Here is a 26,564-nt window from a genome sequence, read left to right on the forward strand (position 1 = left end):
CCCGGTTACTGGCTGAATGCAGCTGAGTGAGTGACATCAGCCAATGCCAAGTGTAGCAAAGCGGCCTAGTCAAGCCCTGCCTGAATTCTTGACCCGAATTCTCAAGAAATAATAAATTGTTGCTTTAAGCCACTAAGTTTGGGATGGTTGGTTATTCAGCAGTAACTGAAACAAGTGGGAAGAGTGAGAGATAATAAACAAAGATGGTGGTGATTAGGCTGTAAAAAGGCAAAATAGTAGAGGAGCTAAAAGCACATGCTGGAGCCAGATGGCCTGGTTCAAATCTCAGCTCCAGCACTTCCTAGCCTTGTGACCTTTGCATAAGTTATTTAACCTCTATCTATCTCAGTTTCTTCATCCATAAAACAGGGATAGTAAAGTCACCTACTTTTTGGATGATATGAAGATTAAATGTTAAGTGCTTAGAATGGTACCTGGCACATGAGCGCTATATAAGTGCTGCTGTTGTTGTTGTGAACAATAAAGGTAAAAGAATAGGTGAGAAGAGTGCAACTTATCTAAGGTGGGCAGGGAGAGCCTCTTCTAAGACATCTGAAAGGACATGTGGATACTGACACCACTCCGGGCAAAGGGAACAAGTAACTGCACAGGCGAGGAGGCCAGTGTGACAAGAGCAGAATGAGAAGAGGTTGAAAGAGGCTGAGTGAGGCTGAGTGAAAGATAAGAGATAGGAAATATGATAAGATCAAGTAGACAATGACCTGGTAGTGGGGACAGAGCCTTTGGGCCATGGAAAGGACTTTGGGTTTATCAGAGTGATGAGGGCAAACACTGGAGGGCCTTGAGAAGAGAGTGTTGTAATCTGGCCATTTTAAAGGGATGACTCTTCTGCTCTGTAGTGATCAGAGTGAAGGAGTTTAAAAGTTGAAACAGGGAGATAAGGAAAAGGCCTTTGGCAATAGTTGAGGCAGAGTCAAGACGGCTTTGCCTGGAGTGACAGTGGAGGAGAAAGAAAAAGGAGTCAGACTCCTGATTTGCAGTAGATACCCTTAACCAAGACTTTGCTTTCTGAGGTTTCCATTATCCCTGGTCAACCATGTCTGAAAATATTTAATGGAAAATTCCAGAAATAAACCATTCATTTTAAATTGCCTGCCATTCTGATGAAATCTCACGCTGACCTGCTCTGTCCTGCCCTGGGTGTGGATCATCCCTTTGTCCAGCATACCCACCCTGTGCTATACACGCGACCTGCCTGTTAGTCACTTAGTAGCTGACTCGGTTATCAGATGGGCTGCCATGCTACCACAGTGCTTGTGTTCAAGTAACCCTTATTTTACTTGGCCTCAAAGTGCAAGAGCAGTGATGCTGGCAATTCACATATGCCAAAGAGAAGCCATAAAGTGCCTCCCGTAAGTGAAAAGGTGAAAGTTCTCAACTTAAGGACAGATAAAAAAGCGTGAGCTGAGGTTGCTAAGATCTACAGTAACTTTTATTACAGTATATTGTTATAATTGTTCTATTTTATTACTAGTTATTGTTGCTAATCTGTTACTGTGCCTAATTTGTAAATTAAACTTTATCATAGGTGTGTATGTATAGGAAAAAATATAGCATGTCAAGGGTTTGGTACTATCTGTGGTTTCAGGCATCGACTGGGGGTCTTGAAACACATCCCCCACAGATAACAGGCAACCACTGCATTTTGAAAGTTGGGCCTACAGTATTTGTTCACGGATTAGACGTAAGTTTTGAGAGAAAGAGAGGCATTAAGGCCTGAGTTATTGGTAACAATGCACTGTCACTTACTGGGTTGGGAAAGTCTGGGGAAAAGAATACGTTTGGAGAAATGGGAGGAAGTACCAAATAATCCTATTTGAACATGTTATAGTTTACATAGCCATTAGGCGTTTGAACACAGATGTTACGTGGGCAGTTGCACATAGGAGTCTTGTGTTAAGGAGAAAGATCAGGGCTGGAAATACAGCTTTGGAAATCATCCACGGGAAAAGCAAGCAGTCTGGGGCCTGAGCCCTGGGGTGCTCCTCTATTCAAAGAATGAAGAGATAGGGAGGAGCCGGCCCAGAATCCTGCTGGGTTCTCCGAGCGAGGAAATAACCTGTGTTTGAGAAACAGAAAGAAGGCAAAAATATCTAGGAGGGAGTGCATGAGAGAGAAGGATGGTAGAAAATGAGGTTATAGTGGTCATGGAGGGGTTGGTGGGCCAGGCTAAGAGTTTGCTTTTTATTCTAATTGCAAGAGGAATCAGCAGAAAGTGTAAAGTGTGGGAGTGACCTGACCTGATTTATATTTTTGAAAATTCATTGTCTAGTGCTTTATGTGTACTTCCTACTCTATTGCACAGAACGTTAAAAGGAACTGAGGGTTGAGATTAAGTAAGATTAGTGGGTTTTGTTTAAATTCATTCTGACTGAAGAGATTATGGGAGAGTCAGAAAAGAAGCAGGGAGACCAAGGAGAAGCAATTGCATTAGGCCAGATGAGAGATGGTGATGCCTCGGACTGGGGTGACAGCAGCACGCCCCAGCTGAGAATTATTGAGGTTTGAGAGAGTCTCGGGAAATACAATTGGCATGATTTAATGATGAATTCGATGATTTTTAAAAATCTTTACTGATGAATCATTTATTTGGAAAAGACAAAAACATCTCCACATTCTTTTCTGTTATGCAGAAAGTGAGACGTTTCAAATATATTAGTTTTCCTCTTTTTCAACAGAATTCATTTCAATCTGGTCCCAGGAACTGCTTCTCATTTTAGGATTCACGTTTTAGTAACACATATGCACCCATTACAGTCAAAAGAGCATACTTGAATTTTGGATGGTCATTCATTATTATAGTCACCATACAAACTGTAGGGGAGGAAGACATTTCCTCTACCCTCTCTGGATTCGTCTGGCCAGAGAACAAGTTAAATTCACATGAGACAGAATAGCAGGAGAAAATTAAACAAAGCTTTATAACATGTATACATGGGAGAGGTCAGGCAAACTGAGCAACTCGCCAAAATGGCCGAAACCACCACCCCATCCATCATATCCAGCTAAAGACAAAGGAGGATGTTGGGGGTGGGAGGAGTCAGTTACAGGAGGTTACCAGACAAGCACAATAAACAAATGCAGATTTAAGTCCTTGCCTTCCTCATTGATTAAGAGTTTCTAGAGATAAGGTCATCCCCCCTTCTTCCTGGTAGAGAGGGAGATATCTTTACAGATGTCTCTTACAAAGAGTAAGTAAATTATACTTTTCAGTTGCTTTCCTGTCTGCAAAGCAATGAGCCCCCAAATAATCATCATGCCAAAGAGACATACCTTGGGATGGCCAATTCCAGGCCCCCACACAACATATGGTAAAAACCCTCTGGCTCTTCCCACCAGGTCCTTTTTGAGCGAGTCCTGGTCTTTGTAAAGCCTCTACCATCAACTTCATTATTATCTCCTTTAGTCAGAAATTTGATGTCTCCATTATCTTTTTCATGAACTTTGATTACTCTGTGAACTACTGGAATGTCTTGTCCTTCAACTTTAAAAACAACAATCTCACCAGCTCTAATTAGGGTCTTCCTGGAAATTTGTTAGGAACAGAAAGTCACCCTATGAAAGGCTGGGTCCACTCAGCACCACTGTGATCGGGCTCTTGCTGCCAGTGAGGACAATCGAGCTTTTCCAGATCATGAATGCAGAAGACACAATCATGGCAAAGTTTCAAACCTGGTAGAAGAGCTGACACTTGTTCCACTTTCTCAGGTCCCCACAGAGGTCCAAACCGGACACAGGGAGATGCTTCCCCATGTTGCTTGTGCACCATGGGAGGGTCTCTGGGTGCTGAGGCAGGCTCAGAGTGTCACAGACAGCTCTAGACATTATATTTGATTCATATGCTGCTTGTTTTTTTTTTTTTTTTTTTTGAAGAAGAAGATTAGCCCTGAGCTAACTGCTGCCAATCCTCCTCTTTTTGCTGAGGAAGACTGGCCCTGAGCTAACATCCATGCCCATCTTCCTCTATTTTATATGTGGGACACCTACCACAGTATGGCTTGCCAAGTGGTGCCACGTCCACACCAGGGATCCGAACCAGCGAATCCTGGGCCTCCAAAGCAGAAGATGCGCACTTAACTGCTGCGCCACAGGGCTGGCCCCTGCTGCTTGGGTTTTTTTCTTGAGCAACTGATTAATGGAAATTTCGTTTTCTGAACCGGAGAAGACCAAGGATAAGCATTTTGGCATGGTTTAAGAGGTCTCTTTTGGACATGCTGACTTTGGGATACCTTTTTGGCATCCAAGTGGAAATGTCAAATTGGCAATCAGTGTTGTAGACAGAGAAATCAGGGCTGGAGAGAGAGATTTGAGAGTCATTTGCACGTAAATGCCATTCAAAGCTAAAGAGACTAGCTGAAATTACCTGGGAGGAAAGTGTAGATAAGTAAGTATAGATAAGAAAGTGTAGATAAGAGTGGAACTGAGCACTGGGTCACCCAAACTCGAAAGGTGAGCAGAGGAGGAGGAGCTAGGAAAGATGATAGCAGAGGAGTCCCCACAGGTGTAGGAGGAAAACTAGGAAAGTGCCCGCTTCCCAGAAATCAAAGAGGCTTTCAAGAAGGCTGGTGTGATAAATGATATTGAACGCAGCTCAACAGTAAAGTAAGGTAAGGTCTGAGAGGTAGCCTTTGGATTTGGTAAGAGGGAACCTTTGGTTTGGTGGAACAGTAGACACAGAGGCTCCACTGGGGTGAGTTAAAGAGAAAACAGGAGGTGAGGGGGGCTGGCCCCGTGGCCGAGTGGTTAAGTTCGCGCGCTCCGCTGCAGGCGGCCCAGTGTTTCGTTAGTTCGAATCCTGGGCGCGGACATGGCACTGCTCATCAGACCACGCTGAGGCAGCGTCCCACATGCCACAACTAGAAGAACCCACAACGAAGAATACACAACTATGTACCTGGGAGGCTTTGGGGAGAAAAAGGAAAAAAAAACAAAAAACAAAAACAGGAGGTGAGGAAGTAGAGGCATCTCCTTCGGGAAGTGTTGCCGTACAGTGGAATCAAAAACTGGGGCAGTAGCTGGAGGGAGTATGGAGTCAAGGTATAGAGTAGATACCCCAATCCCAAGCATTAAAAAAATCAAACAGCTGATGTGATAGCAAACCTAGATTTCCTACTGGAAAGAATCTGACCTGCAAGGAAAAAAAGAAAAGATGTCCAAACATGGATTTCTATATATTGTCATAGACTCAATCTGAGTTGAATCTACTTATAAGCTCTTTTAGCATGGCATGTGTTACACTAGTTTGCAAACCTATATGTCTCTCTTGTCATATTCTAAACTCCATAGTGTTTTTCTCATTTTTTAATTCTCTAGAGACTAGTACAGTGCCTTGCACTTTAGTAATTGTTCAATAAAATGGTTTATTGAGATCTAGCAATTTAAGAATTTATTGAATTGCAGTTCATTGATAGAGACATAAGTACTTGCCTCTCCTGCCAGCTGCCCTGACTTATATCGGTTCTATTTTTTATCCTCTGATTGATTGCCCACTGGGAGGAATTGAGGACTGCTTCTCCCACTTTCCAATCCTTAAAAGTCAGAGAAGACAAGGATCCTCCTGGGCTCAAAGGGCAAAAAGATTGAAGGCAATGGTTTACCTGCCCTGGGGCAATCCCTGAGTGAGTGTGTGAATGTGTATCTGTGTGTGTGTGTATGTGTGTGTGTGTGTGTGTGTGTATTGGAGGGGGTGATGCAGCCTCTGGAAGGTAATGATATTTGTGCTAATTTTAATAATGTGGCAATACAATATATTTTATAATGTACTATGTGAAAAATGCTTCATATGTGTATTTTATCCTCATAACAACCCCATGATAGGTATAATTATTCCTAAAATACAGATGAAGAAACCAAGGCCCACTGACTCGTCCAAGTTAATCTAACTACAGTACTCTAAGTGGCAGAGGAAGTCAGACCTGGGGCTCCAAATCTAGATCTCCAAACTCTAAATCTTCTGTTTTCCCCTTACTTCAACTCCCACTGGGTCAAGGTGTTGAATAGAGAGCTTAGCACTAAGATAAAAAGCAGGGTTCAAAAAAGAGATGATAGATGATGACAGAAAAGAAATAACCAGGTCGGTGAAGGCTGGTTTGAGAAACTGAGACGGACTCATGGGAGGGCCGTGTGCGGGGATGTGCCCCGGAGAGGGGTCAGGCAAACAGGACGTGAACACTGGGTCTGGGCTCCCGTCTCCCAGATGCGTGCATGTATGCCGGGGTTGGGGGTACAATCACACACCTGCATCAGTGCTATTATTTAATTCAACAGCCATTTATTGAGTCTGAAAAGAGAAGATGATATAGTTCATACCTCAAAGAATGTACTTACCAACTTGTTAGGAAAACAGTAAAAGCAGTGATTAGAATGCACAGTTCAGACAATCAGAGATCCAGGAGCTCAGCCTTGGGAGAGATGGGGGTCGGGGTGGAGAGAATCAAACCAAGGGAAGATTCTGAACAGAGATGGAACCTCAGCCAGGACCTGAAGGAGGGCCAGGTACAGGGGAGGGAAGAACACGTCAGGTGGGAAAGACGGGAATAGTGGTGGGCAGGGCGGGAGAGGGTCAGTTGTCAGAACCAAGCTGAGGGATTTAGACTTGTTCCACAGTTACGTGGGGGGATCTTTGAGGATGTTTAATCAGAAATGATCAAAGAGGGATTTAAAAACATCTTCTGGGCTTTCGAAATAGAGCTGTAGTTTGTGCATCTTATTCTACTTAACTATTAAAATAGAAGTTCTGTGTGTGTGTGTTACACTTATTATTCTTACTGAATTAGATTATGTTTCTCTCCCAAGTTAAAAAAGAATAGTTAAAAACAACTTAGACCTTTGTTTTAAAAAATGGATGCTGAGATTCCGAGTAGCTGAGATTTTAGAAAAGGGGCACCAACTCCCAGTGACATCTGGGAGCACTTTACTATGTGGCTAAACTTCATGCACCAAGATAATGACCAAGATGAGGAGCAAAGACCTGCTGATGACATATTGTAATTTGGGGGAATGATTTAAATAGAAACACTTCTACTCATCTCATACCAAAAATAATTAGTGGATTGAATGACTAATCACCAGATGTAGGTGAGCAGATGGCAACTTATTTTTAGAAAGAAGCACATGGCTATATGAAAACTGTTGAGATACATATTCATAAATCCTATATTATGACATATAAGTAACCATTAGAGCAAGCATATTTTAACAAAATGTTAAAATACATATTTAAATAAAATATTAATCTGTATCTGAGGGGTTTTTGGGGTTTTTTTCCCCTGCTTTATCTCCCCAAATCCCGCCCCGCCCCCCCCCCCCCCCGGGTACATAGTTGTATATCTTAGTTGAAGGTCCTTCTAGTTGTGGCATGTGGGACACCGCCTCAGCATGGCCTGATGAGTGGTGCTAGGTCAGTCAGTGCCCAGGATCCAAACCAGCGAAACCCCAGGCCGCTGCAGCGGAGCTCGAGAACTTAACCACTTGGCCACAGGCTGGCCCCTGAGTTATTTGTATATAACATGTGCCTAATAATGCTACATGTCTCTCTCTTATTCTTTCCTTGTCTCTCTCTTTTCTTTTTGTTTTTCAGGTATGCTTTTTGGTGAGGAAGATTGGCCCTGAGCTAACATCTGTTGCCTATCTTCCGCTTTTTTTTTTTTCTCCCCAAAGCCTCAGTGCATGCTTGTATATTCTAGTTGTAAGTCATTCTAGTTCTTCTATGTGGGATGCTGCTACAGGACGACCTAATAAGCAGTGTGTAGGTCCACGCCCAGGATCCCAACTGTGAGCCCTGGGCCACCTAAGTGGAGTGTGGGAACTTAACCACTCAGCCACCAGCAAGCCCCTCCTTCTTTCAGTTTCGTTGACAAAACTTGTTTTTGTTTTTTGCTGAAGATTAGCGTTGAGCTAAAATCTGTGCCAATCTTCCTCTATTTTGTAGATGGGTCGCAGCCACAGCATGGCTGACTAGTGGTGTAGGTCCACACTGGGGATGGGGGGACAGGGCAGGTGGAATCAGGCAGCTTAAGCAAAGCCCTGCACTTAACCACCAGGCCGCAAGGCCTGCCTGACAAAACTTGTTCTACTGTCATCTCTTAGCATTCTGATCTCAAGCTGGGCATTATATGTCACTTTTTTTTTGCTAAAAATAAAAAGCAGTAGTTTGGGCTAAAGGATTCCTTTCTTGTGTGTATTACAACACGTAACAGGTAAATTGTTATAAACATTGAAAGAAAGCATTTAGACCCCAACCTACAAAAAATAGTGCCTCAAATATTTATCTGCAAGTGAATTGTTTGAAATTTAGAACATGTTTTCCCAAAGACACAGGCAGGTCAATAATGGTTTAGTTCCTGGGCTAATCTACAAATGTTGTTTGATTTGTGAGGTCGTTCCAATAACGTGCATTTGCAATGAAAAATATAGCTGAAAGCAATACTTTATAATTTAAAAAAAGGGAAAAACCTTGGTATTGAGTAATTTTTCATGAATTTCATGGCACTTAAAGAAAAGCAGGCTTTAAAGGTGAAGGGTGAAGAGTTCGTCGGAGGGTGCGAGCTCTGCAGCGGAGGGACAGGGGTGGCGGAGGGGCGGCAGCGCCGGGTCCAGCGGTGTGGGAGCCTGGGCCCACAGGAAAAGCGTGCGCCCTCGGCAGTGCCCGGATCAAGGTATCCTCCTGTTCGCTGACTCCGTCAGGAAAAGTTGATAAAAGCCCTACAATTTCGAAAAGCATCTAATCATCTAAATCTGTTCGCACACACTGTCAACGCTCATAAACCCGCCCTGCCGGGGTGAGGAGGAAGAGGGTCACCGCGGAGGGGGACCCGGGAACGGCGAGCCACCCATTGGAAAGGATTCCCTTTGCACAGCGATGCGGGCTCATAAAACAAACCAGCAGCAGCTTGTCTTTGTTTAAAATGTGAATACTGTATTTTGTTCCTCATGGATTTTTGGGCATTAATTTTGACTTTTAAAATATTGCATGAAGATGGTTTAGCTATTATTTTTATTTTTCTGGATTACGGAGGGCTTTTTGGTGCCCTCTTAGGCCTCATCTCATTCCGGGCATTGGTGGGAAGCGGTGAGAAAGGAGGCGGCAGGAGGGGCCCCACGGTAACCCTTTTCTTTCTCTCTGTCTCTGTGTCTCTCTCCCTTTTCCACTCCCCCGCTCCCCTTCTTTCTTATCTTTAAAAGGTTCTTTTCTGACTTTGGGTCTCCAGTGCCATCCGTCTTCCCTGGCTGCTACTGAAGGCCCAGCCATAGCCTGGAGCCAGCGGGCTCCTGGGGGCCGCGAGCTGGGCAGGGCGCAGTACTTCTGAGGGGAAGAGGCCTAATCGATTTGCGCAGGTTTTAAAATTATACGTATTTTTTTTTAAATGTGGTTAAATCCTCTGAATTTCGGAGCCTTGGGGCCACGTCTGGTTTGCCTAGCCCTAGCAACTGCTAGGCTTGTGTATGTGATGAAGGCAATTGGAGGAATAAGAAAAACTTAACGAAGTAACTGGATGGGGAGAAGAAAAAAGATTGTTTAAAAAGGATGTGCGTAAATTGAAGAAAGAGATTGCCTAAAGTGGAGTCACCTTGGCTGTCAGTGGCAAAGTCCAAAGAAAATTGGGATGAGTGTGTGGTGGGAGGAGAGATTTGGGATTCCGGAGGGGAGTTATCTCCAAAAAGAGGTTGAGAGGGAAGAAAAGTTGATTTGGTCAGTTCTCCATCCTGGCCACCAAGTGGTGCTGTCGGTACAGGGCTGGCTGCTTTCTGGAATGAGGGAGAAGGGGTTCCCGCATCCTGGGATGGAGATGGGGAAAGGGAGTCTCAGAGGGCCTGCGCGCAGTTGGTGGGGGTCAGAAATTCACAAGTCAGGTTCTTGTAAGTTGTGTTTATGTACCCACAATATATACATATTTTAAAGTAATAGTAACTTGCAGGAGACATTTTCAAACAGTTCTAAAACTACTACTTTCAGTACTGTGGAGTGTGCTACAGTTCGGCAAGGAAAAAGATGGGTTTCCAGGCTGGACCACTTTACTCTGACAGATCAAGAAACTTTAGGGCACTGTTAAAGAAGGTTGTGGGAGCCTTTGAATGCATTTCGTTAACAATGAGAAGTTGTGCCAAAGTACCACTACCCTTTAGTCGTTACCCTGAGCACTTCTGTCGTGGACTGATTGTTCTGATTCCGTTTTGACTGTGAGCAGCTGCTAGAAAGAGGTGCACTGAGTTGAAGACAGCGCATGGAGGGTGCTCCCCTCAGCCTCTGCCTTCAGGAATACGTGTTTTCTGTCAGAGAGGAATTTCCTTCTGGTGGGTTCGGATACCACGCTGGGTCCAAGAAGCAAAATGCCCTTCCATGTGCAACGTAACAGTGTGCTGAGTTGATGGACCCACTGTGTGTCAGGGCACAGAATCCTCATTGTGTGGAGACGTGGGTAAAAGCATAGACCCTAGAGTCGATACCAGTGGGTTTAAGCCTAATTCTGACACTTTAAGAAAGTTTGGACGATTCCCAGTTTTCTCATCTAAAATTTGGGGAATAAAATATCTATGACATAGAATTAAATGAGATAATATATCTGAAATCCTTGGTTAGAACATAAAAAAAAAAGATAGCCATATTAGGCGGCAATGCCTGAAGAAAGAGGGGAGGACCAAGAACAGGCATGGAAACTCCTGTGTGACTGATTATCTCCCAATTCTTACATTGTATCAAGAAGGAAGATGGTCAAGAAGGTTTCAGGGACGGGCTTTGGAGCTGCTCTGCCTTAGTCTAAATCCTGGTTCCACCGCTTCTGACTTGTGTGGCCTTGGGCGAATTATTTCATACTACTGACTACAGAATTGTTGTGAGCGGATACAAGTAAACTATGTGCTGGCCTTATTATTGTTGTCACTTTTTTTTTCTACCTGTAGCCAGAAGACTTGAACTAAATCCCGATTATGCTATATTTACAAATCTATTCTTTATGAAAAGAACCTTAAATCATGCTTTAAAAAAATCATGCTGTTATATTGAAAGTGGAAAATTAAATATAAAATTGGTGTTCCCCATTTCACTGGGCACCTATTCATCAGTTCAAGTCATTTCTGGAATTTTCCCTTAATGCATTCAGACTCAAGGAATTAAAACAAACAAGCAAGCAATCATACAAATGCAAAGAACGACAGAGAAAGCATCTGGTCTGTAGAAGCATGATTTTATTTTTTTGCTTATACGAGAAATGGGACGTCTTCCACTTTCCTTGCACCTGCAGACACGCCAGGGATTCCGACAGTTTTAGACAGTGGGTCCTCCTTAGGTATAGTGTCCAGTATAATTGTGCCATTCCACAAGCTAAGCCTTTCTTCCACAAGAACATTTTGCAATTAGATTTCTTTACCTGCCTGTGAAATGTCTTTTTTAACCCGCCATTGCTTTCTTTCCCGTAGTTTTAGAGTGTGGACCTGCACATATGGAATCACGCAGCATTCTCGAGCGTCCCATCTGTACTTCACAGTTTTGATCCACAACAGGTAAATGGCTCCTTCAGAAGTGAAGGCCAGGATGTGGGGAGAGCCTGAATGAGAGGCGAGAAGCTGGTATGAGAGCCGGGAGAACAGAATTTAAGCTGGAAAACTAGTAACTGGGGCATTTGGCATTTCTGAGCAGAAATTCCCAGAGCTCCAGAAACTGTCTTCTTACAACAATAAGAAATTGTGAAATTTGGAAATATGGTCGTCCAGCTCCACAGACTTTCTCAATAGCTCATTGCTTTTGAACCTCACTGTTTCTTGAAGGTCGTGGAAATAGAAGATAACACTGGAATTTACGCCATCAGCTTGTGGAAACTAGGTACAAGGAAACAAATAGCACACTGATATGTAATAATAAGATGATGTAAATAAAGAGCATAAACATATATAAAGGAATGGAGGAGACCCAGATACTGTGGGTTTGCACTTCTGCTTGTTGTCAGCAGACAGCACTCACAGCCTGTGAAGTTTCAAGTTCACGTCCTCCGGAAAGAAGGAAGACGTGACTTAAGGATCATATTCCGTAGCTTTTATTTGGAACGAAGATGATGTCACATGCCTCCTGAATAACAAAGTAGAGTCACTTATCTATTACCGGTTCATCCTAAATATGATAACTAATTTAAATTAGGCTTAATCATTAATGAGACGCACGACCAAACTGAGATTTTTGTGCTCTTTGTGCAAATACTATTATCAGTGTCTCCTCATTAAATAAAGTTTGGGAAGTTTGGTAGTCTTTGGGGAGCTTTATAAATATTTTCTACTGCTTGCTAGTTTAGTAACCTTGGGAAAGTTACTTAAATTCTCTAAGACTCAGTTCCCTCATGATCAAGTGGCGATAATAGTGGTATGCACTCACTGTCGCGGAGTTGGAAGATCAGCATGGAGTCTGGCACAGAGCAGGCACTGATGTGGTAGCTGTTACTATTGTTATTGTACTTTTGTCTAAAGCTTCCCTCCACCTTTTGGAAGTAGTCAGAAATATAAGGAAATAAATAAATAATCAAAATGTATGGATTGCATGTGAGTTGTGTTTTTAAAAATTTGTTCTTTTTCTACTTTCTTATTTAGAAAATTCTTTTTTTTTAAAAAAAAGATTTTATTTTTCCTTTTTCTCTCCAAAGCCCCCTGGTACATAGTTGTATATTTTTAGTTGTGGGTCCTTCTAGTGTGGCATGTGGGTGTCGCCTCAGCATGGCTTGATGAGCGGTGCCATGTCTGTGCCCAGGATTCGAACAGGCAAAACCTGGGCCACTGAAGTGGAGCGTGCAAACGTAACCACTTGGCCTCGGGGCTGGCCTCTAGAAAATTCTTAAACACACCAAAATGAACTTTCAGATAGCCATCACCCAGCTTAAACAATTACCAATGTTTTTTACCAGTGTTGGTTTTTTATTTCCAACATTATTTTTCGGTAATATTTTAAAGCAAGGACATTATGTCATTCCACCTGTGCATACTTCAGCATGCATCTCTAACCATAAGATTGCTTCAAAAACATAATCACCATGCAAAATTAAAAATAAATTTTTGGGGCCAGCCTGGTGGCACAGCAGTTAAGTGCACACGTTCTGCTTCGCGGCCTGGGATTCACCAGTTCGGATCCTGGGTGCAGACCTATGCACCTCTTATCAAGCCATGCTGTGGCAGGTGTCCCACATATAAAGTAGAGGAAGATGGGCATGGATGTTAGCTCAGGGCCCGTCTTCCTCAGTAAAAAGAGGAGGATTGGCAGCAGATGTTAGCTCAGGGCTGATCTCCCTCAAAAAATAAATAAAATAAATTCTTAAAATCATCTAATACTGTATTTAAGTTTCCATACTTGTCTCAGAAGTATTATTTTACAGTGGTTGCCAGGGGCTGGGGGATAGCGGAAATGGGGAAAGAGTGGTCAAACTGTCAAGTTTCAGCTAAACAGGATAAATCAGTTCTGGGGATCTCACGTACAGCAGGGTGTCCATGGTTAACGATACTGCATTGTAGACTTGAAATTTGCTAAGAGGGTAGATCTTAACTGTTCTCACCAAAAAAAAAGTTAACCATATGAGGTGATAAACATGTTAATTAGCTTGATTGTGGTAAATATTTCACAATGTATACATCTATCAAAACATCACCTTGTATATCTTAAAGATTTTAATTTTTTTTTCCTTTTTTCTCCCCAAAGCCCCTCCCGGTACATAGTTGTATATCTTTAGTTGTGGGTCCTTCTAGTTCTGGCATACGGGATGCCACCTCAGCATGGCCTGACAAGCAGTGCCATGTCTGCGCCCAGGATTCAAACCAGCGGAACCCTGGGCTGCCGAAGCAGAGCGCATGAACTCAACCACTCAGCCACGGGGCCAGCCCCTCACCTTGTATATCTTAAACATATATATATTTCCTTTGGTGAGGAAGATTGGCCCCGAGCTAACATGTGTTACCAATCTCCCTCTTTTTACGTGAGGAAGATTGTCCCTGAGCTAACATCTGTGCCAATCTTCCTCTATTTTGTATATGGGACGCCACCACAGCATGGCTTGATGATCGAGTGGAGTATAGGTCCATGCCCAGGATCTGAACCCGCCATCCCCAGGCCACCAAAGCAGAGCGCACGAACTTGACCACTATGCCACTGGCCTGGCTCCAAATATATATAATTTTTATTTGTCAATTATACCTCAGTACTAAGCTGTAGGAAAAAAAGAAATGTCCTTTTACAGTTGATTTGTTCAAATCAGGATCCAAACAAGATCTCCGTATTGCATTTATTTGTTGTATCTCTTCAGACTTTTTAATTCTCTTCTGTTTCTTTTTTTGTCCCATTGATTTGTTACAGAAATCAGGTTATTCGTCCTTTCTGATTTGGCTGTTCATTTCATTGTGGTGTTATTTAACATCTCTGTCCTCCGTATTTCTTGTAATTTGGTTTTAGAACTAGACACTGGATTAGATTCAGATTAAATTTTTTTCTTTAGTCAAAAATACATCACAGGTGGTGCTGTGTTCTTCCAGTGGTATCGCGTCAGGAGGCACGTAAGGTCTGGATGCCCCAAATTTAGTGGAGCTGAGATTGATCAGTGGACTCAGATGGCGTCAACCTGACCCTTCATTGCAAAGCTCCTTTCAATCTTTCACCTAAGAATTTTAACATTCATTGATGATTGTTGCTTAGATCTATTACTGCATTAGGCATTGTGTAATAGTGAATTTTCTACTTCTATCGTTTCCTCTGCATTTATTAGCTGAAATTCTTCTATGAAGAAGATTTTCCCCCTCATTGACCCTGGAAAAACAATTTGTATAGAAAAGACAAAATAAATGCTTGATTTTTCCCTTTTATTTATCAACATCCAGAGTAATGAGTTGGTGCACTAGAAATCTCCAAGTGACTGTTTTTGTTTAGAATCACTATAAAGTTATGGATTTTACATATTTTGTGTGTTCCAATCCATTGCAGTCATTATTCTTTTTCTTCTTCTTCTTCTTTTTTTTTTTTTGTGAGGAAGTTTGGCCCTGAGCTAACATCTTTCTGTGCAAGGAAGATTGTCGCTCAGCCAACATCTGTGTCAATCTTCCTCCACTTTATGTGGGATGCTGCCACAGTGTGGCCCAATGAACAGTGCTAGGGCCATGCCTGGGATCTGAACCCGAAAACCCTGTACCAGCAAAGCAGAGCGTGCAAACTCAACCACTATGCCACCAGGCCAGCCCCGTCGTTATTCTTTTTGATATTAAAATTGTCCCATCTTAAGCCAAAAGGGAGTCCCTTCAAGTTGGCTCCTATATGTCCTTTTGACATAACTCCCATTGACTTAAGATGAGCCTGGGACATCTTTCTTGATAACTTCCTGGATTTCATGCTCCAGACCTTCAGCCACCATGTCTTGTGGATGCTTGGTCCCTTTGAATGGAAAATGGTATTTAGAGACAATAGATCATTAGCACTGGGGTTGCTTATTGCTATTAATTTGTCAAAGTTTCTAGATCTTTTTTGGTTGATAGCAATTTTTTAAAGGAAAAAAGTATGTTTATACTAAATTTTATTTAAGTTTATTCCAAATCAAATTTAAGATCACGTAATTTTTACTTGATCTCTTTCATTTGATATTTATGTATATTTTCTCTTATGCTGAAACAAGTTTGGTTTCTAGTAATTTAGCATAATTACTTACTTTTTTTATCCTAAAATACACCAATAACAGCTTTAAAATTATAAGAGTAATATTGCCACTATTAATAAGACTACTGACTACATTTTATTTTCCCTTATTTCTTTGCCACAAAAGGTAACACAGAAAACACAAAAGCATTTTGCCTTTTTCATTTAACAGTGTATTTCGATGATCACTGTATGTCATTATGTAGAGATCTCATTTTTTTCTTACAGCTGCATATTACTCTGTGGTGTGGATGTATATGGATTATTTTTAATGTTTCTGACACAAACTTCGCATTTTTCTCATGTTATTATGTGTTGAGTGCTTGTGATAATCTACATATTCTGGAAATATAATTAGACCATAATTCCTAATAATCTGGCTAAATTTTACAAAGATAGTATGCAAAGATTGGAAAAAGTGCAAACTCTGAACTACACACAGTAGTTTGAAGACACACCATTGAGAAAGGGACTAAGACTCCAAAAACGTAGGGTGGGAGAAGCTAGCCTGAAATGATCACTAACCTATAATTTTACTGCTGCTTAAACAATGACTACCATTTGTCTTCACACAGATGCCCTGGAAGCAGAGTCTCAGGCACAGCTTCGACTTTGAGGGGGAGGGGGTCAGGAGCATCCCGGGAAGCAGAAGTGAGGGGGAGGGGGTCAGGTGCATCCCGGGAAGCAGAAGTGAGGGGGAGGGGGTCAGGAGCATCCCGGGAAGCAGAAGTGAGGGGGAGGGGGTCAGGTGCATCCCGGGAAGCAGAAGTGAGGGGGAGGGGGTCAGGTGCATCCCGGGAAGCAGAAGTGAGGGGGAAGGGGTCAGGTGCATCCCGAGAAGCAGAAGTGAGGGGGAGGGGGTCAGGTGCATCCCGGGAAGCAGAAGTGAGGGGGAGGGGGTCAGGAGCATCCCGGGAAGCAGAAGTGAGGGGGAGGGGGTCAGGTGCATCCCGGGAAGCAGAAGTGAGGGGGAGGGGGTCAGGAGCATCCCGAGAAGCAGAAGTGAGGGGGAGGGGGTCAGGTGCATCCCGGGAAGCAGAAGTGAGGGGGAGGGGGTCAGGAGCATCCCGGGAAGCAGAAGTGAGGGGGAGGGGGTCAGGTGCATCCCGGGAAGCAGAAGTGAGGGGGAGGGGGTCAGGAGCATCCCGAGAAGCAGAAGTGAGGGGGAGGGGGTCAGGTGCATCCCGGGAAGCAGAAGTGAGGGGGAGGGGGTCAGGAGCATCCCGGGAAGCAGAAGTGAGGGTGAGGGGGAAGAAACGCAGAGAAGAAGGAGAGTAAATAAACGGAGCATGTTTCTGAGCCAGGCTCTGCTCCAGAGCAAACGCTGCTGGTTTCACGATGGTGGAAGTGCATTTCACGGGGCTCCCTGCATTTCACCATTGTGCCGCCTGGCCCTTGCGGGAAGGTGCTGGAGAAGCTGGAGCCTGTATTGGTCCATTCAGGCTAGTGGCCAGGCACAGGGTCTCTCCTTGCCAGTCAGCTTCATGTGTGGAGCTCTTTGGTCTGTGACAGCGGGAGATGGCAAAAACAGTGGCCAGGCTTCAGAACAGCAGAGGGGGGCTTCTCCCACTAAGCAGCCAACCATCGAGGTTGATCCGGCCAACCTGGGGTGGCACGTAAACTGGGTCTGATTCACAAATCAAACTGAAATCATCTGAGTCTTCTGTCCTTATTCAGAAATTTTTGATAACAAAAATTGTTTTGGATACAGTGATAGAAAATATCTTAAGAAGTCATCTAATATTTTTCCTTGACTTTAAACAAGACCATAAGTTATTCCAGTTTTGAAAACCTCAAGAATATTTCACAAGTTCCCTCAGGAGCCCATTCAAGAATCTAAACATAGCATTTTAAACCCTACAAAGGGGCTGGCCTGATGGCATAGCGGTTAAGTTCATACGTTCGCTTCAGTGGCCCGGGGTTTGCCAGTTTGGATCCCAGGCATGGACCTACCCACCGCTTATCAAGCCATGCTGTGGCAGGCATCCCACATATAAAGTAGAGGAAGATGGGCACAGATATTAGCTCAGGGCCAGTCTTCCTCAGCAAAAAGAAGATTGGCAGCAGATGTTAGCTCAGGGCTAATCTTCCTCACACACGCACACACACACAAACCTTAAAAAAATCAGGCTATACTGTTTTAGCAACTTGTGACTTAGGTAAATTACCCCCTAGGCTAATAAAAATGCTAAATATTTAAAAATTCTAAAACTTTTGATAATTAGAGGATGATTAAAAAAAAAAAAAAAAACGACTAACTCAAACCTGGTCTGGGATATAACTTTTGTATGATGAAAATCACAATCTCTTTTTAGGAAGAAATCAGCATTCTGATAAAATGTATTGTAATCAAATTATGATAAATTCTAATGGAATTAAGAAATATTCTGAGGAACTAGCTTCTCTCACTCTCTATTGATTGTCAGCCAAATGTTTAATAGTCTTTAACCAAATATTGATTTTTGTGTGTTAGTGTAACTAGTCACTTTTTTTCTTTCAACTAAATGTCTGTAATTTGAGTGAATTTTTTTTTTTGGAGGAAGTTTAGCCCTGAGCTAACTGCTGCCAATCCTCCTCTTTTTACTGAGGAAGACTGGCCCTGAGCTCGCATCCATGCCCATCTTCCCCTATTTTATATGTGGGACACCTGCCACAGCATGGTTTGTCAAGCAGTGCCACGTCCGCACCCAGGAATCCAGGCTGGCGAACCCTGGGCCAACGAAGCGGAACGTGTGAACTTAACCACTGCGCCACTGGGCTGGTTCCCTGAGTGAGTCTTTGAATTGGCCTGTTTTAGGTCTCTTCTCTTGTGGCGATTTTCAAATAAAACTTCAATACATGCTCATAATGAAATTATCTGAAAGCTTTTTTTAAAACCGTTGTGAGGTTCGGATATCAAATATACATAAAAAATGTTGTGGTAATAGACATGACTCTCACTTTTTCCTTTAACAATAAGATTGTGTGTGTGTGTATCCTACATTCTCGATCACTCAGATTAGTACCTTATACTGGCAACAACCTTAGGAGTCTATGAGAGAAAGTAGTTCTGTTCAAAGGCTACAAACTAGCAGGAGCTAGTTCCTTGACCTGTCGTGCTATTAATATAGTAACAAGAATTACATTTATGTGGAAGGAAGGAAGGAGGGAGAGAGGGAGAGAAGGAGGTATTTCATTCACACACCTCTCTCTCCACCGTTGGGTGACGTTGTTATCCGTATGGTAAGAACAACACAGGTGCTCACTAGATAGTTTTTGAATCAATGAATGAATGACCGCCTCTCTGGAACTGTTAGATGCACTGTTGCTTGAAGGCAAAGAGGCAGAGTAGACACCCTCAGCCTTCCTCCGTTCTATGATTCTGTGGTTTCTCTGACTACTAAAAGTTGGCTAGGTTGCAAATTTATTTAAAGTCAGAAAAGCAGGATGCTTTCAGATAAAAGCAGGGAGAAAATACTCCTCAACCTGTCCACCTTAGTACCAGGGAAGCCTAATAAATATCATTAGCATTTACGTGGCTAAGCAGTATAAACTCATAAAAGCTATGTACCAACAGCACTAACTTGTGGCTAGAATAAGAACGTTACCTGTGCCAGATTTTATTCTATCTTATGTTTTAGCCATCCTGTTTTCATTTGAGCACAGAGGAACGCAGCCAGCTGCCTTTCTGATCTATAGTTTCTTGCACCGAGAAGGAAAAACTGCTGAAGTCATGAGGCTGCTCCAGGCAGAGCCCTCATGTGGGTCATATGAAATCTCTAGCATTGCTGACCTCGGGCAGGAGGGAGTGACAAGGACGGGAGAGGCAGAGGGGAGAGGTTCGAGCACGGGTTTTCTCCTTGAACCTAGAAGATTATGGGTCAAGAGCTGTGTGCAAAGACTCTCCAGCCTGGATGCAGCTGCCATCGCTGTTGGGAGGGAGGCGATGCACACAGCTGTCAGAGGAGCGTGCCTGTGACGATGGAGGCTGCGATCGAGGTATTTGTATCCAGGAGGAGCGTCTTCCTCTATTGATAAACCAAGGAGGTCAGAGACTCCCTTTCGGAAGCAGGGTCTGATTTTTCTGTGGTAGGTCGAAACCAATAGAAAGAAAATTCTATTAAAGTTACAGAGAATTTGTGGCTGTTGTTATCAAATTTAGGGATTTTCTTGTAAACCAAAAGGGAAAAATAATCCTATGCTTTGCACTGCACGAAACTCACTTGCCTCGAAGTTGAGAAAGTTAGTTATTCTCTTGAAATCTCTCAAGTACTAAATTACAGAGCTGAACCTCAAAAATGAAGCTGCAGTATTGGTATGCTAGGATTCAAAATTTTAATAATTAGCTCATGCTTATTAGCAATGCCATACCAGAAAATTATTCCCCTAAGGAGATAAATTAAGGGGACATGAAAAAAAAAAAAAAAGCCTGAGTTAAACAGAGAAAAATTGGAAACCATCCATCAGAGAGATTTAGGTTAACCCAAGAGTTAAAGACATATTTTTAGGTGAAAAAAGAATGTCATGTTTCAGCAGTTGATATTAGTATGGTCTTTTTTAGGACTCTGACTTTCAGGAAAGGTGTCTTTTGGGGATGTAGGAAGCTCAGAAAACATGTGAAGAGTGAAAATCAGGCAAATAACGAAAAACCGGTTTATGTCAGCCACCAAATCTTGACTTTGCATAAATTTTATTCCTGCACTTTCTGCTTTCTTTAGCTAACAGATCTAAAGGAAGCGTCAGGTTCCATGACTTCATTTCACCCCAGGGGACTTCAGGCTGTCCGTGCACGGAAGTTCAAGAGTAAAAGGCCACGGAGTAACAGTGATTCTTTTCAGGAAGAGGATCTGAGGCAGGGTTTTCAGTGGGTGAGTGAGCAGCTGATGTTGATCAAGAATTTAATGCATGCTTGTCCCCGGGAGGCTGGCCCTTACCTCCAGGGCAATTCCTGACCGGGCCTTCCCAAGTACGTTCTGGCAACGCTGTCTAAGTTCTCTGAAAAAAAAATCAACACTAAAAAGGTGTTCTTTCTTTCTTTCTTTCTTTCTTTCTTCCTTTCTTTCTTTCCCACCTCTCACCCCTCCCTGTTCCCCTTAAGCAGAGGAAGAGCCTCCCTTTTGGGGCAGCCTCATCCTACTTGAACTTGGAGAAGCTGGGTGAAGGTTCTTACGCTACGGTTTACAAGGGGATTAGCAGGTGAGTGACTCATAGCTGGGAGGGACTTTAGAGATGAGGATCCCATCCTCTGATTTGTTATTATAAAGTCAGTTGACACATGGCAGAAGTTCACAGCATCTGGGACCTGTGCAAGACACCATAGTCGACAGGGGGAGACACGATGATTTAAATAGCCTTGAAAGGAAAACAAACTTGCCCTGTCCCGATGAAAGCCAGCCCAGTAAGATGCTTATCAGCTTTTCCTCTTTTTTATTCAATACAAAGAAAGTAAACTGGCCCAAGGAACAATTCCTGCTCTTCAGCCTGGTGAGAAGGGCAGTTGCTAAGGTGTCTCTAAAGGGTTTTCAAGTCCCTCCCTAAGTCATGACAGGTTTGCAATGGCAACCTTGAGTCTGATCCTCTGTCCTCCCACTTTGCCTTCATGGAAGAGACTAAAGTTGGTTTCTACAAAGGATGATATATGAAAAAAAAAAAGATTAATCCTGGGTTTTCTATTTGCAAAATATACCAAATGGCTGGAGAATAAAAATGCTGCTAGTCCAGAAGCCAAGTGCCCATTCTGGCTAACGACAAACTTTGTGAAGCATGCATTAAAGATCCATGACCTCCACTGCTGTAGTCAAGGTGGGAACATTGGAAGGCCTGATTTCTTTAATTTATGTTACTCCAATGGAGAAAAATAATGGCTCAATAAAAATAATAGTGGTGAAATGTTAATTTTAAAAATTTAATATAAATGCGACAAGACTAAATATTCACTATTGATCTTAGTACTTGTGTTAATATTTTCACTTGTTAAAACAAGATTTTAGGAGAAGTGTCATTTTAAATATATTATGTGGAAAGAGGATTTAATTCACTTCCGTAGACTATCTTAGGAACTGAGAATATAAAAGATTTTCTTCAAGAGACTCAGCCTAGTAATAATGTGAAAAATATATTAGAAATACTTGTCCAAGTGCACAGAGATACATGTAAAAGTGTATTCATTGCAGCAAGATTTGTAGCAGAAAAAGTGAAAACCTGGTTACAAATATCCATTAATGGAGGACTGGGTGAATAATCACCAAACAATGACATAGCACACAGCCGTCTAAAGCAGGAGATAGATGGACTAACATGAAAAGATGTGCCCTATTTTAAGAGAAAAAATAGAGGCTACAGAATATGTACCCTATGATCTCATTTAGAAAAAAAGCAGTCAGATGTACTGTACCTGTATAAATTTGTATGTGCATGGAGAAATTTGGAAAAATGCACAAGAGATTGTTAAAAGTAGACACTTTTAGTGGTTGCAACTGGGGTGGGGAAATAAAATCAAACTTTTCACTTTCTTCCTTACCACAAAGACACTGCATTTATGATTTTAAAACAAATTAAAAAATATCTTAGAGATAGATGACAAAAAAGCACTTGATAAATTCAACATCAGTTACTAGTTTTTAAAACTCTGAGCAGAAAAGAAATAGAATGATCATTCCTTATTCTGATGCGGAAGATTTCAAGTCCACAGCCCACAAACTTTTTTGTTAAATACTAGAGACGTCACTATTAAGTAAGAGATAGGGCAAGAATGCCCATTATCCTTAATTGTTAAAGATTATCATAAACTTCTAGCCAAGGCAATGAGAAAAAATAAGACTGAATACAATTTTTGCAGATTATAGAATTGTCTACCCAAGACACCCAAGGGAATCATCTAAGGAACTATTAAAAGTAGTAAGATAGAACAATAAGGTACTCAGTTACAAAATCAAAATATACTTATCAAAAGTTGTCTTATGGGGGCCGGTCCCGTGGCCTAGTGGTTAAGTTCAGTGTGCTCTGCTTTGGTGTCCCAGATTCAGTTCCTGAGCACAGACATACACCATTGGTCAGTGGCCATGCTGTGGTGGTGACCCACATACAAAATAGAGGAAGACTGGCATAGATGTTAGCTCATGGTGAATTTTCCTCAGGAAAAAAAAGTTGTCTTATGTGTTAGCAATAATCATTTAATAGAAAATATAGTAGAGAAATTTCTCTCACAATCGCAACAACAAAAAATGGGCAGAATTTATATAAAGATTTACTAAGGGACATAAAGGACTTGAAGAAAGCTGAACAGGCATTATTCATTCTACTAATATTTACTACGCACTTACCATGTGCCAGGCATATTTTAGCCAATAAGGATTCATCAGAGAACAAAAGAGACAAAAATCCCTGCTCTTATGGAGTGCACGTTCTAGTGGGGGTGAGATAGACAATAAATAATTTAGTAAAACACTGTGTTTGTGTGGAAAGAGTGAAACAGGGCAGAGGGACAGGGCATGCCAGAGTGGGGTGGTGGGTTACTGTTCTAAGTAGGGTGATGAGAGGAGGCCTCGCTGAGAGGGAACACTTGAGCAGAGACCCTGACAAAGGTGAGGCGTGAGCTGTGTGCGTGGAGAGTGGAGAGGGCTTCAGGCAAGTAACAAGTCCCTGAGGCAAGGGCAAGCTGGCATTGGAGGGGAGAGAGAAGAGAGATGAGGGCAGGCAGGGGTTGTAGTTGCCCTAGGGGAGTAGAATAGGGTCCCACAGGTCATCCCAGGGACAGTCATAAGGGTATGGGATTAGAAAATCTAACAGCACAAAGAAGTCAATAATTGTCTAATTCAGAGTTTTAATGTATTCTCAATGTGTTCAAAAGCCACAATAATTAAACTAGTGTAGCACAAGTGTAAGAAAAGACAGATCAAAGAAATATGATTTTTTTTTTTTGAGGAAGATTAGCCCTGAGCTAACATCTGCTGCCAATCCTCCTCTTCTTTGCTGAGGAAGACTGGCCCTGAGCTAACATCCGTGCCCATCTTCCTCTACTTTATACGTGGGATGCCTACCACAGCATGCTTGACAAGCAGTGCCACATCTGCACCCAGGATCCAAACCTGCGAACCCTGGGCTGCCTAAGCAGAGCATGCGAACTTAACCACTGCACCACCGGGTCAGCCCCAGAAATATGATTTTTAAAAGGCAGAACAAGGGGCCGACTTGGTGGCCTCAGCAAAAAAAAAAGAAAGGACTAAGATAAATTGATTTATTTCATAAATTTATACCTATCTACTGTGATATCTACTTTAAAAGAGACAAAAAGAATAGTTACTGTGAGAAAGTATTTTGAAATAAAGTTGGAAAGCCGTAATAAACTTATAAATGCTATGAAAAAAGGCAATATACAACAGCAAATAGATTTTTAAAATTTAAAAACCATCTACAATCCCTCACTTTAGCACAGCAATTGCCCCTGTGCATTTTGTCCTCCATAAGCACGCAGTTTATATAAAGCCACAGCAAAGTGTTTGCTATTTTGTATTCTACTGTTCATTTTATCATAACTCTTTTCCATGTTTTTTCTACATGTCCCTGGAATTAAACTTTTGTATGAATGCAAAATATTCCATTGTATTGATGTACCACAAATTTTTTAGCTGTTCCTCGAACCACTGCACATTTCAGATATTTCTATTTTCTAACTAATACAATAGAGGATATCTTTCCTGCATTTGGAATTTTTAAAATCTTTATTATATAAGTTTATTGGGAAAAATTCCTGGGTACGGTACTTTTATGGCTTTTCCTATGTATTACTAGGAAATTACCCCCAAATTTTACCAGTTTACTATGCAACCCATAATAAACAATATAATTTTACCGCAAAAGAACCCCACAAACCACTAAAGAATTCCTAATAAACTATGGGCTTTAGTTAATAATAACGTATCAATATTGGTTCATTAATTATAACAAATGTACTATACTAATACAAGATGTTAACAATAGAAGAAACTGGATGTGAGGTACATGAGAACTCGCTGTACTAGCTTCTCAATTTCTCTGTAAATCTAAAACTCTTCTAAAAAACAACCCGGTCCAGTGTTGGCAAGGCAGTGCTGGTGTGGCCGTGTGGTCAATTTGGGAACATGTGTTCAAAACAATAAAAAAACTTGTGCGCAGCATGCTCTTTGATTTAGCAATTCAACCTCTACCCTAAGAAAATAACAGGAGCTCTATGAAAATTTTGATCTACAAATATGATTGTCACTGTATTTTTATAGTAGTCAAAAGTTAGAAACAATTTAAAAGCATTTGGAATTGGCTAAACACATCACATATTTATATGACGACATATTATGTCATTATCAAATATCACATAGTACAAGAGAAAAAGTTAGAGGAAAAACAGGTTACTAATAATGTGATACGAATCCCACTGTATTAAAAACGATATATTTATACTTGCATTAAAATCTTCTCCGTTCTCTGGCACTTAGCTTAGATCAGCAAACGAAACAATGAATAAGGGGAGAGGAGGAGGAGATGAGGAGAGAGAGAATGGTGGCACTGGGCAAGTCCTGTAGGGCGCAGGAGGCAATTGTAAGAATTTGGCTTTTATTCAAAGTGAAATGTGGAGATAGTGGTGGGTTTTGAGCAGAGCAATGACTGATTTTGACTTTCAGTTAAAAAGAGTGCCTGAGGCTACTCTGTTGAGAGTAGATAGTAGGGTACAAGTGTACCAGCAGACAGCCTGTTAAGAGGCCACCACAGTGATTCGGATGAAAAATAAAGATGGCTCACGTAAGTGCACAAAAGGAAAGAAAAGGAACAATATACATCAAAATATTATGAGGATGGATTTGCGGGGGTGTTTTTCTGTGCTTTTCTGTGTTTTCCAAATTTTCTATAATGAACACATATCACTTTGGTAAAGAGAAAAAAAATGTTTTGGTAAATATACATATGACTTTTAAAGCTTTTTATTTTGAGAAAATTGTAGATTCATACACTGGAATCTATTTTGAAGGAAAGCGACTTTTGTTAAACTATCCTTAGTATAAACTGCTGCTATGAACCATCTTGATAAACGTGTGCCCTGTCCCCTGATTCTCCTAGAATAAACGGACAACTAGTGGCTTTAAAAGTCATCAGCATGAATGCAGAGGAAGGAGTCCCATTTACAGCTATCCGGGAAGGTAAGAACAGCCAACGGGCCCAAGAGATCTGTTTTTAAGTCCTTGATTTGGTTTAAAAAATGCATTGGGTCTAGTCATTCAGCGTTTAGCTTTTGATATTTCTAAAAGTAATATTATAATTGCAATTTTATTCTTCATACCAGTTTTCCAAGTACATTTATACTATCATTTTATTATTTATTCCTGAGGAAATTAAGATTCAAAACTGTTACAGTAGTTGACTAAGACTATGAACTCAATGAGTCTTGAGTACGAACTCAATACTTTCTGTGTGTTTGGTCCCATACTAATGCTAAGGCTATGTAACCCCAGAAAAATGCACATAAAAGAGAGAAAAATATATAATCACACAAATTCTCAGGAAGCAAATTGCCTGAAAATAAGTTGTTTAGATAGCATTGAAGAACTCTGTGGGAAGGCGTGCGTTTTTTACTGTCGTCCCTGTCCATTCTCTGTGACCTGGGCAGTATCACAAGTGGGTAAGAGACCTGTCCGATGGACTCAGGTTTAAACCTTAGATCTACCAATTACTAGTGATGTGACTGTGTGTAGATTCCTATACCTCTTTCAGACTCGGTTTATTGCAGAAAGAGGCTAAGTGTACCTATTTCATTGAGTTGTTACGAGGATTAAATGAGAATATGCATATAAAGTACTTATCACAGAGTCCATTTTCAGAGTTCAACAATTGTTGGCTACTCTTATTCCATTCTGTTCTTTTCCCTAGTGATATCTTGTTCACCATCAAGATA

At 41.7% G+C, this 26,564-nt stretch overlaps 1 protein-coding gene and 1 pseudogene across 2 annotated transcripts in view; one reads left to right on the top strand and one right to left on the bottom strand.

Moving 5' to 3' along the window:
* Positions 1 to 2,590: 2,590 nt before the first annotated feature.
* Positions 2,591 to 3,774, bottom strand: LOC103560134 (signal peptidase complex catalytic subunit SEC11C-like; annotated as a pseudogene).
* A 15,581-nt stretch (positions 3,775 to 19,355) lies between these two features.
* Positions 19,356 to 26,564, top strand: part of CDK15 (cyclin dependent kinase 15) — an 87,925-nt gene continuing 80,716 nt past the window's right edge. Inside the window, exons 1-4 of one of the 2 annotated variants that reach the window (XM_008534073.2) lie at positions 19,356 to 19,642; positions 20,362 to 20,511; positions 20,745 to 20,839; positions 25,733 to 25,812. In XM_008534073.2, the coding sequence (XP_008532295.1) occupies positions 19,520 to 19,642; positions 20,362 to 20,511; positions 20,745 to 20,839; positions 25,733 to 25,812 (448 nt within the window). In that variant the 5' untranslated portion in view covers positions 19,356 to 19,519. The remainder of the gene's footprint in view (positions 19,643 to 20,361; positions 20,512 to 20,744; positions 20,840 to 25,732; positions 25,813 to 26,564) is intronic. The other variant, XM_070581749.1, reaches the window with a different exon arrangement.

This window comes from Equus przewalskii, chromosome 17 (assembly GCF_037783145.1).
Source record: "Equus przewalskii isolate Varuska chromosome 17, EquPr2, whole genome shotgun sequence".
Classification (NCBI taxonomy): domain Eukaryota; kingdom Metazoa; phylum Chordata; class Mammalia; order Perissodactyla; family Equidae; genus Equus; species Equus przewalskii.